This window comes from Phalaenopsis equestris, unplaced genomic scaffold, assembly GCF_001263595.1.
Source record: "Phalaenopsis equestris unplaced genomic scaffold, ASM126359v1 Scaffold202950, whole genome shotgun sequence".
In the NCBI taxonomy this organism is placed as follows: domain Eukaryota; kingdom Viridiplantae; phylum Streptophyta; class Magnoliopsida; order Asparagales; family Orchidaceae; genus Phalaenopsis; species Phalaenopsis equestris.
The window spans coordinates 11,685-22,931 of NW_018222610.1; the positions used below are offsets into that span (position 1 = coordinate 11,685).

Genomic DNA, 11,247 nt, shown 5'->3' on the forward strand with positions numbered 1-11,247 from the left:
GTTCACTTTCTAGCTCCTCCTCCAATGTTGTTGTGCAATCCACCATCTCTACGACAATATCTTGTGATATTCTAATTCCCACTCAAGTAAAGTTTCTAGTGACAAATATCAGATGTATTATTTCAACCCCTCTCACTGTCGACAACAACCCCACCTGGAAGCCTCAAATCGTTAAAACCTTTTTTAGCAAATGGATATGAGGGCTTTCTCATGGGAACCTGTAGCAAACCATATCCTACCATTTTTGATCCTACAGGTGCAGAAACGCCCAATTCTGATTTTACCAAGTTGTTTATCATAGATCAAAACTTGGTCGATGCACTATATTTCGTTATTTCTCCATTCATTCTTCCTTATGTGCTCAACCTGGAAACATGTTCGGAAGTGGAAGATAGTGTAACATTGACTACAATCCACCAATGTATCAAAAATAATGCAGATCAAGAATGAGCTTCGTAATACATCATTGAAAGATAAAACTATCGCTCAATATCATTCAGAAATCAAGACCAATATTGGTATCTTGGTTGCTGCAAGAGCCTCTCTCGACTCAGAAGATATCATTTTGTATGCTCTTGATGGCCTTCAATCCCGCTATCATGCGTTTAAGTCCTCTATCAGGACCAATCTTCAACCTCTCAACCATGATGATCTCTTTACTCTCGTATGTAGTGAAGAGCTTAACCAAGAGCACAAGAAACATCCAAAGTAATACATTAGTCTAGCCACAAACCTCTTGTTGCTAATAAGGGTTGAGGTCGGTCCAAGAACTTCCAGCCTAACCCAAACTGCAATCAGACTTCCTCGAGTTCTTGCTCCAGCAATAATAATCATCCCTTCCCATGATTCTCTCTCATCACATGTTAGATATGCAACAAATCTGATTATTCAGCATTCAAGTGTTGGCACCGCCGCGATAAAAATTATCAGCAACCAACAACCTCAATCACTGAATCAACTGGTGGTGCCAATCAAAATTGATACTTAGATGGTAGAGACATCGAATATCTAACTATCGATACCAACCAGTTGACCATCACTCAAGTTTACAAAGGCGATAGTTCCATCACTATAGGAAATGGGAAACAACTTTCCCTTGCCCAAACCATTCAAGGTTTACTCCCCACACCTAAGATGATTCTTTATTATATTCACTGTATTCCTAATCTTGCATATAATTTACTTTTGGTTAATCAACTCAGTCTTGATTATTTTTATTGCAAATGGGTATTCTATGAAGGATATGCAGACCAATAAAGTTTTGTTTGAAGGATAATGCGTGCACGAACTCTATTCAATCATAGCTAACAAGCCATCTACACCACTATCCCGATCATTGGCTTCATTCCAACAAGTTCCCAATCTCTAGCACAGACGGTTCGGTCACCCCTCCTAAAAAATTCAAAAGATTATAACTCAAGGTAATCCAGTTTTATGTTGTTCTGATAATACATTTTCTCTATGTAATTCTTGCAATATTTCCAAGCATTTTAAACTTCTCTTTAGCACATTTAGACTTAATCCACTTAGATTTATGGGCTTTTCCACATCCCTTCTATGCAACCTTATAAATATTATGTGATTTTTGTGGATAATTTTTCTAAATACACTTCAAAGCAAACAAGAAACTATTGAAAAATTTACTGAATTCAAAAATCTTGTAGAAAATCATTTTAATAATCACATAAACATTCTTCATAAGATGAATGCCTTAATTATCACCTCAGCTCCTTACTCAAATACTGAGATATCTAATATCAATGCACTTGTTCCTATACCGCTGAACAAAAAGAGTTTGCTGAAAGAAAGCATAGACATCTTATCCGAACTACATGCACCCTTATCAACGAAGTTGCTTTACAATATTTTTTATTGGCCAACACTCTGCTTATAACGCTATTTAATCAACAGATAACCTTCCAAGGCGACTCTCTCTAATTCCCCCTATGGGGTGTTACATGGAAAATAACCCACATATACTTAAAATCTCCAGTTGTTAACTTTATCTTTGGCTTAGACCTTACTCTAAATTTAAATATTTCCTCTCTCCAAAAGTTGTGTATTTATTGGATCCCAATTATGCATGTCTTCTCAAAAAAGCTATCTACGACCTCAAACAAGCACCATGAATGCGGTCTATAACTTTCACTAAATATTTAAAACAATTAAACTTTCAAAATAGCATCGTCAATTTCTCTCTTTTTTGTTGTCATAAAAGCGTCTCACACATTTATATTCTCATCTATGTCGATGATGTTCTATTAACTGGAAATAATCCACCTCTCATTCAACACATCTTACACAAACTTAACATATACTTTAACATAAAAAAGTTAGGTCCAATCTCACAATTTCTTGACATTTCTACCACCACAAACACACAAGGGATACATCAAAATCAAATGACCTATGCTCATCAAATACTTACCAGCACAGGGATGCTCAACTTCAAACTAGTTCAAAATCTCACAGCTCAACAAAAATCCTCTGACGAAAACAATCAAAGTTTATTTCATGATCATTCTTTCTATCGTTAGATTATTGGTTCTCTACAGTATCTCACTCAAACAAGGCAAGACGTCTCTGACGTTGTCAATCAGGTTAGTCGGTCCATGCATTAACCTACACAGCATAATTTCCAACAATTGAAGAGCATTCTTAGGTTTTTTCAAAACACCAAAGACTTCAAACTTCCTATATGTAATGGAAATCTACAACTTACAACATATGCCAACTTAGATTGGGATGGTGATGCCATTGAACATAAATCTACTACGGAATAATGTATCTCTTTTAGCTCAACATTCATTTCATAGGCTATTAAAAAGAAAACTACTCTGGCTCAACCTTTACTAAAGCGGAATATGATGCTCTTGCCACCACTGCTACTAAGATTTTTTGGCTTTGTTGATCATTAGAAGACTTTCAACAAAGTATTTCTCAACCAACCACTCTATATTGTGATAACACATGTGCTATTGCTCTGGCTAATATTTTTGTTTTTCAAGCGAGGAATAAACATTTTGAAATAGTTTGCCACTATATTTGAAAATGCATTCTTAACAGGAAAATTCAGATTCATAACATCGCTACTTTGGATCAACCAACAGATTCCTTTACAAAAACCTCTCACTAATGTTTGCTTCAAGTACACTTGATCCTTACTCACAATCTCTCCACCAAATTATCAGCTTGAAGACGATGTTAAGTATTCAATTCGAGAAAGGAATCCATGGATCTCTAATGATCATCTTGCCTTGTTTTCCTATATATAGGACTTGGTGTAAGTAGGTTGTTTTGTTTTTTCTCTTCTACTTTATTTCCCTTTCTATATGTTATTTCATTTTTTCTTTCTCTACATATTTTTATTTTTCATACATCAATAAATCTTCTTTTCATTTCGCTCCCCATTGGCTTTCATTTTGCATGCCATCCTCACTCATCCTCTACGCCGAAGACTTCATCGCCAACCAGCACGTTCGCTCGATCAGAGATGGCCTGAAGTATTACATGCAAAATCTATCTTATACTAAGTTGTCTTTTTATGCTGGAAAATATGTATGCATTTCAAGCAAATGCCATACATTTCGTTTCTCATTTTATCAATTTAGCTAGAAATTGTCTTCTGTCACGGTTATCATGGAAAGAGTTAGGGTCTTTACATGTTCAAAGCAATTAAAAATCAGCTCTTGCCACGAAAGAAAATTAAAATCAAATGAAGAATTCATGTGGATGTGCTATACAAATCCAAGAGTGAGAACTGGATAATATTCTCATTTCTCATACAAAAAGTTGTGTTGGATCAAAAAATGTCTGTAAAACACACCCAATGAATGAAATGTGATATTAGAAGAGAGAGAGAGAGTACTAATAGACAAATAAAATGTGTTCTTTATTAATAATATGGACCCCTATCTATAAGCCTAGATCACAATATTATTAAAGTAGATATTACCCATTTCATTGTTAACTTTTTGAAATAGGCATTTAGGTAATTAAAGAGTTATTTGCGTATAATAAAACAAGGGTTCGATTCGACCGATGAAGGTCAGTGATTCACCAAACAAAATCCTTCTAAACCATTCTTCCAGAGTACTAATAGATAGATAAAATGTGTTCTTTATTAATAATATGGACCCCTATCTATAAGCCTAGATCACAATATTATTAAAGTACATATTACCCCCTTCATTGTTAACTTTTTGAAATGAGCATTTAGGTAATTAAATAGTTATTTGCATATAACAGACAAGGGTTTGATTCGATCGATGAAGGTCAGCGATTCACCAAACAAAATCCTTCTAAACCATTCTTCCTTCCACTGCACCAACTTTGATGCAAATATTATAATTATTAAAATTATGTGAAGATGAATGAATTATTTATTTATAATGCTAAATTCGTTTGTAAATAAGTTTTATGTAAGCATCGCGCTTGGCCTCGGCCGACTGACGGCGTCAAATGTCGAAGACCAAGATTCCCATTTTCAAACCAAATTAAACCCCGAGCTGCCGCCACCGTTAGCAACAACAACGGGAGCAACCGCCCCGCCCTTCGCCGTCCCGGAAACTGATCCCTACGCCGCAACCGCCGTAGCTCTCGCCGAGAAACTCCTCCCTAGAATGGGCCACCGCCCTGACATTCCTAACCTCAAGCTTCTCCATCCACGCCCGACCCCTTCCCTGTACCCCCTTCGCCAGCTCCCCTCTCCTCTCCACGAGAAACCGCGTAGCTCGCCGACCGACGAAGTTCCCCCGCCGCCATGATCTCCCGCCTGATATCCTCCGGCAATCGCAGCCTAAATCTCTCCCCGGACTCCCAATATGTTGCCGATCGCGAAATCATCGGAACCCTCTTCACCGACCCTGATCTCGCCTCCCTCCTCAGACTCTCAATCCTCACCAAATTCTCTAGATCCGGATGCCGATCCTCGCCGTCCGCCACCTCCTCAACAGAGATCGACACCACATCAACCATCTCCGGCTGCTGATCCTGATTTTCGGCGGCGAGATTGGTTCGGCAAACAGGGCAAGTGAAGTGGGTTGCGAACCAGACATCGATGCAATCGCGGTGATACACATGGCTGCATCTGGGTAGAAGACGGAGAACATCATCGTCCTCAAACTCGCAGAGACATACCGCACATTCAAGCGATTCTTTCCCCAATTTCTGCGCCTTCACCGACGAGTACACCATCGTCGGAAATTTCTCCAGCAAATATGAATCCAAGCCTTTCTGAACCTCGCGTCTCGATTGCCCGCCTCCGATCCCGGCGATCATGGCTGGTGCGACGGCGGAGTTGTCGCCGGTACACCGGCAGATGTAGATGTAGATGGCGAGTAGAACGAAGGCAATGACGATCGTTATGATCAGGATGGTCAGATTTGAGTTGACGCTCTTGTTGTATGAGTCGTCGCCGGTAACCGAGGGTCTCGTCGACAGCGGCCGGGCTGCCGCCGGCAGGAAGGTGAGCATGAGGAAGAAGGCGATGAGGAGAGCCGTTGATTTGGTTGGAAAAAAGCGGGAAGAAGAGATCGAACGGTGAACAGCAGCTGCCATTGCCGGTATGGTTAGTGTAATGAGAAGGGAGAGTGGAAGTGAATATATAGGCACGGGGTGGCTGCACATGACACGTGTCCTGCAACGAATTTCTTTCTTATTTTCTTTCTCACTCTTTTTGCTCTTTGTGATCTCTTCTTCGAGAGTCTACTGCTATTAATTTATATAAATTATTTGAAACATTTAGAAATTAAAAAAAATTATGTATAATTTTTTTTTCTCTTTAAATTTAACTTCAATGATGATATGAATTTGATTTATGTGGTGCTTTCGGGTTTATATTTGATAAATATTTTATTTTTAGATGTTGGACACATGATTTCAAATATGTGAAAGAAGATTTAAAAGATGTGTGAAAAGCCACCAACAAATTTTTATCATTAGACGTGAATCTCGAGGAATGTTGTAGATATATGTATGATTTTTTGAGCAAGTAATGTTTAAACTTTGATTAAAACGAATTGAGAGCTAAAATTTCAACTAACTTACATTCAAACTGAACAACTTGATGAAACAGACCAAATGATATCAAAACTGATCTAATTTAAGTCAAATCAAGCTCAGATCAATACATTAAACAGTTTTTAAAAATTTTTTGAGTATATTTGGGAGATAGAGCAGATTCCAATTTAGGCTAGCCCATAGTCTAGTCGAGTGTCTAAACAAGACGAATCCAACATGCCCAAGATCGTTCATTTTTTTGAGTATATTTGGAAGATAGAGCAGATTCCAATTTGGGCTAGCCCATAGTCTAGTCGAGTGTTTAAACAAGACGAATCCAACATGCCCAAGATCGTTCAATTCCGAGATCATTAAGGCATACAAATGTCTATCAAATGTAGTTAGTCTGATCAAGGCAATCTTTTTGGGTCGTCCGATCAGTGGTTCATATTTTTTCCTTAATTGCAACTGATACTCTATATATAGAGTTTCAATCCAAGCTTTGAGATTAATGCTGACGGTTATGGTGTATACATATTAGTTCCGTGTATTTTCTTCTGCAATCTACGAACATTAAAGCATTTAAATGTTCACTGAATGTCATACAATTGAAAGAATTTCACTAGACCTTCTAATGGAGTAGCATGAATTTGTTCTTATTTTTTGATTGACCTCTCCAAGACTTTATAAATAGTGCACTACCCTCCTCTTGAGAGGCAGGGATACCTGAAGTTAAGAAATTTAATTTCGAAGCTCAAAGAAGGAGTTGAAGCTTGCAATTGTTTTTGCATCAAATGTCAAACGAATTTTATTTGCTTTTGTAGCTACCGACCACCATCAACCAACATCGGTCGACACATCCTCCTTCCATCGATGTCCCATTGTGGAGTCATAGCGTGCAATGCAGAATCTCAGCGCCCGGTTGAGTGTTGATCTCTTCCGCCGTGATAAAGGCAGGTCGACCACTTAGCTGAAATTAAGGATTCTACACTGCACCTCTGTCGTTCCAATCTCTTGACATTGTGTGTTGGTTGATTCTTAACCAAGTGGTTGGCAGTAAGGCGTCAGGACACCTTGATTATCTAGTCATTATCTTGTCCGTTTGAATGCTTTAATATTAGTGCTGACAGTTGTGGTGTATAGATATTAATGTGAAATTTTTCTCAGTGATCAATAAACATTAAAACATTTAAATATTCTCTGAACATCGTACGATTGAGATAATTTCTTTGGGTCATCTAATAGAGTTGTATGAATTCCTTCCTTACTTTTGGATACACCTCTCCAAGACTATAATAGAGCCCTACCATCATTTTGAGCGGCGAGGATACCTGAAGCTAAGAGATTTAATTCCAGAGGATGGAGAAGATGGAGCTAAAGCTCAGTATTGTTTCTGCATCAAAGAACCAACAAATTCCATTCACTTTTGTAGTCGTTGATCACCATCGACCAACATCGGTTGACACCTACTTCTTGCTTCAACGTACCTTGTGGAGTCACAACGTGTAATGCAGAATCCCAACGTACATTGCAGAACATAGAAACACTTAGTGGAATATTACGTCTTCCAATACATTGTGCAACGACACACCCGAAAGTCTGCATATCGACACATCTCGAATAGCAAGCAACAACATACCCCAATCAAGTTGAAACAATGTACCCTATATACGATGAAACGACGCCTCTTAAGAACGATATAGCAATGCACCGCAAAATACAATGACTTTTTACGGACTCCTTATGCTCTCTCCTTACAGCCAATCATTACATCTCTTGTGACCAACTATGGCATGCGTGGTCCACAGCTCATGCCCAACTCCAACCTCAGTTGCATACGAACGTCATCACAACTCCTTGCTCCGGCCTCTGCGACTTGTAAACGTCATTGCAACTCACCACTACGACTCATGTGTCTAACTACTGCCTATTTAGTCCTCAACCCATGCAGCTCCTACCTCCGGCTCACGTGACCTACGAAGGTTTTCATAGCTCTCTGCTATGACTTATGTTACCAACTACGAACTGCATGATCCGCAACTCGCGTAACTCCCGACCCCCGCCTCTGTGATCTATGAATGTCATCATAGCTCACTACTATAAACTAAATTACTAACTATGGTCTATGCGGCCCACAACTCATGTGACACACAACTCCGACCTCAGCAACCTACCAAAATTTTCACAACTCAACACTCTGACATACGTGATCAACTATAATCAATGTAACTCATAGGTCCATCAACTTCCTATCACAAGACTTGCGTTGAGATTATATGCAACGCGAATTTTAAAGCAAGTAATGATTAATAAAACCATGAGTATATCAGCACACAATTTATTTCCTCCAAAAATCATTTAATTAAATTACAAGACCATCCAATCGAACATTTTTATTCCGAAAAATTAAAAATTTCTATTTTAAGTTTAATAAACGACTAATAAATGAGTTGCTAATCAATAATTAAATTTTAAAAAGCTCATTTATTAATGTCCCATTTTTAATCATAAGATATGACCCCAAGCTCTCGTATTCTCATCTGATTTACATATCTATCTATATTTAATGCAACAGCGTTAATAAATTAAAAAATTATTAAATAAATAAATTAATTAATTAATTTGGAAGACATACCAAAAAGATTTTGTTTATATAAAATCAGTATGTCCCCTATCTCCAATATCTTTTAGATTTATTATAAATCATTAAATTTTTATTTTTTATTACTTTTCTTGCATTTAATAATTATTTGATAGAAGTAGAGAAAAAGCATATGAGACCCACATTTTTATTGAGCTATTATTTTTATGCTGCTTTCTAAAAATTTTTATGGTATAAAATTTTTTTGGGGGCATTTACATCGAAACAAGGTTTAGAAAATCGGACCTGGCCGATCAATCTTGAATCGGTGGTTAATCTTGTTTAAATCATATAAAAAATAATTTCTAGGTTTGAACCGCCCAGAATATGTACATCGACAAACTAGTCAAAATCTTGGATCAGCCCTGTGCGCCCAATTCTGTGCGATCTTGATGGGCGTAAAGACCCGCATCGTGGCCTACACTCGTGTTACAGAGCTTGACCACCTTCCGATCCTTGACCGACGAGACTCCTGATTATATATATATATATATATAGCTTTAATTTTTACATGCATATACTTAAATTTTTAATATTCCATAAAACATATTATAATCCAACAATTTAAAAGTCAAATGCAATCTTTTATGAATTGGTTTATAATATCAGTGTTATAAATATAAAATATTAAATTCTAATTTTTTAAATATATAAATACATAACTTTTCCAAATATATATTTATATATCAAACTTTAAATCTTATTTTTTAACAATTATATTATAATCATTATTTCAAAAAGAAAATAGCATATTTTTCAAATGAACCCCTGGAATTTGCTGCATGTCTCGTTAATTTAAACAAATTGGTGACGCAAGCACTGACAAGGTTAGTTCTATAATTTATAATTTCGTCAGCTTTGGCAGATGTTCACCTCAAAAAACTTTATTTCGTGAGGGGGAGATGCATGCGATGTCTAATATCCGATCTCTATCTTAGATCATCTCTAGTGATGATCAGACACCACGTGCATTTCTACATGCGGTGTCCGCAGGGAATAATTTTTCGCCTAAGTCAAATTTATTTCCTCTTCAAAAAAATTAATGCAATTAATAATAATAATAAAAATAAAATAGAGCTATTAACTTCTAGAAGACAACGGAAGGGTAGCCTTGACCATCCTTCCAGAAGCCGAACCCTCTTCACGTCCAATTTTCAAAACAAACCAAGCTGCACGGCTTCTAATTTCTTTATTTTATTTTTATATTTACATATATACCACCTTAATTTTTATGCGTCCATGCATCCAACATTAAAATTTTATTTTATATATATATATATATATGTCATAATAATAATCATATAAAATTGCATTAATTTCAAAATTAAGAAAAAGTTTTAATGATTAAAAAAGTAATAAAAATATATTCAAATGTGAAATTTTGAGTCGAAAAACATGATGGTTGAAAAACAACACCGAACCTTCCACCGCAGCAATTCCTCGCAAGACACGTGTCATCTGCAACGACACCGTACCCATATATTCACCGCCGCGCTCCCCCACTCCCTTGCTCATTCTGCTGCCACGCCCCAAATGGCCGCTACGGTTCACCGTCCGATCTCTTCTTCCCGCGATTTTCCAACGAAATCAACGGCTCTCCTCACCACCCTCATCCTGATGCTCACGTTTCCGCCGGCGATGGCCCAGCCGCCGTCGATGAGACCCGCCGTTAACGGCGACGACGACTAAACGAGCGTCAGCCCAGCTCTGGCCATCCTCGTCGTAGCCATCGTGAGCGCCTTCTTTCTACTCGCCTTCTTCTCCATCTACCTCCGACGGTGTTCCGGCGATAATTCCGCAGTCGCGCCAGCCTTGCTCGCCGGAATCGGAGGCGGGCGGTCGAGACGCGGTGTTCCGAAAGGCTTGGATTCTTCTTTGCTGGAGAAATTTCCGACGATGGTGTACTCGTCGGTGAAGGCGCAGAAATTGGGGAAAGAATCGCTTGAATGTGCGGTATGTCTCTGCGAGTTTGAGGACGATGATGTTCTCCGTCTTCTACCCAGATGCAGCCATGTGTACCACCGCGATTGCATCGATGTCTGGTTTGCAACCCATGTGACTTGCCCTGTTTGCCGAACAAATCTCGCCGCCGAAGATCAGGATCAGCATCCGGAGATGGTTGATGTGGTGGCGATCTCTGTTGAGGAGGTGGTGGACGGCGAGGATCGGCATCCGGATCTAGAGGATTTGGTGAGGATTGGGAGTCTGAGGAGGGAGGCGAGAACAGGGTCGGTGAAGAGGGTTCCGATGAGTTCGCTGTCGACAAGAGATTGGGCCGCGGTTGTGGCTGCCGCCGGTGGTGAAAGAGGGGAGAGGTTTAGGCTGCGATTGCCGGAGGATATCAGGCGGGAGATCATGGCGGCGGGGGTGGGAAACTTCGTCGGTCGGCGAGCTACGCGGTTTTCACCTGGAGAGGAGAGGGGAGCTCGCGAAGGGGGTACAGGGAAGGGTTTGGTCGTGGATGGCGAAGCTTGAGGTTAGGAAGCTCAGGGCGGTGGCCGATTCTAGGGAGGAGTTTCTCGGCGAGAGCTCCGGCGGTGGCGGCGGATGAATCAGTTTCCGGCACGGCGAAGGGCGGGGGGGGTGGCCCCGCTATTGGGGGCAAC

The 11,247-nt window shown here is 39.2% G+C and overlaps 2 protein-coding genes across 2 annotated transcripts; one reads left to right on the forward strand and one right to left on the reverse strand.

The window, feature by feature from the left end:
• Positions 1–4,189: 4,189 nt before the first annotated feature.
• On the reverse strand, positions 4,190–5,558 carry LOC110036136 (E3 ubiquitin-protein ligase ATL31-like). Its single transcript, XM_020740506.1, has one exon. It carries the CDS (start codon positions 5,473–5,475, stop codon positions 4,651–4,653), a length of 825 nt encoding a protein of 274 aa, XP_020596165.1. The 5' UTR covers positions 5,476–5,558; the 3' UTR covers positions 4,190–4,650.
• A 4,772-nt stretch (positions 5,559–10,330) lies between these two features.
• On the forward strand, positions 10,331–11,116 carry LOC110036135 (E3 ubiquitin-protein ligase ATL6-like; the record flags this gene model as incomplete). Its single annotated transcript, XM_020740505.1, has 1 exon — positions 10,331–11,116. A coding segment is annotated over one exon (786 nt), but the record flags the coding sequence as incomplete, so codon positions are not given.
• Between the last annotated feature and the right edge of the window lie 131 nt (positions 11,117–11,247).

Excerpts from the sequence above, each read along its gene's own strand:
- LOC110036136 (XM_020740506.1), bottom strand. The coding sequence starts at position 5,475 with ATGCTCACCTTCCTGCCGGCGGCAGCCCGGCCGCTGTCGACGAGACCC.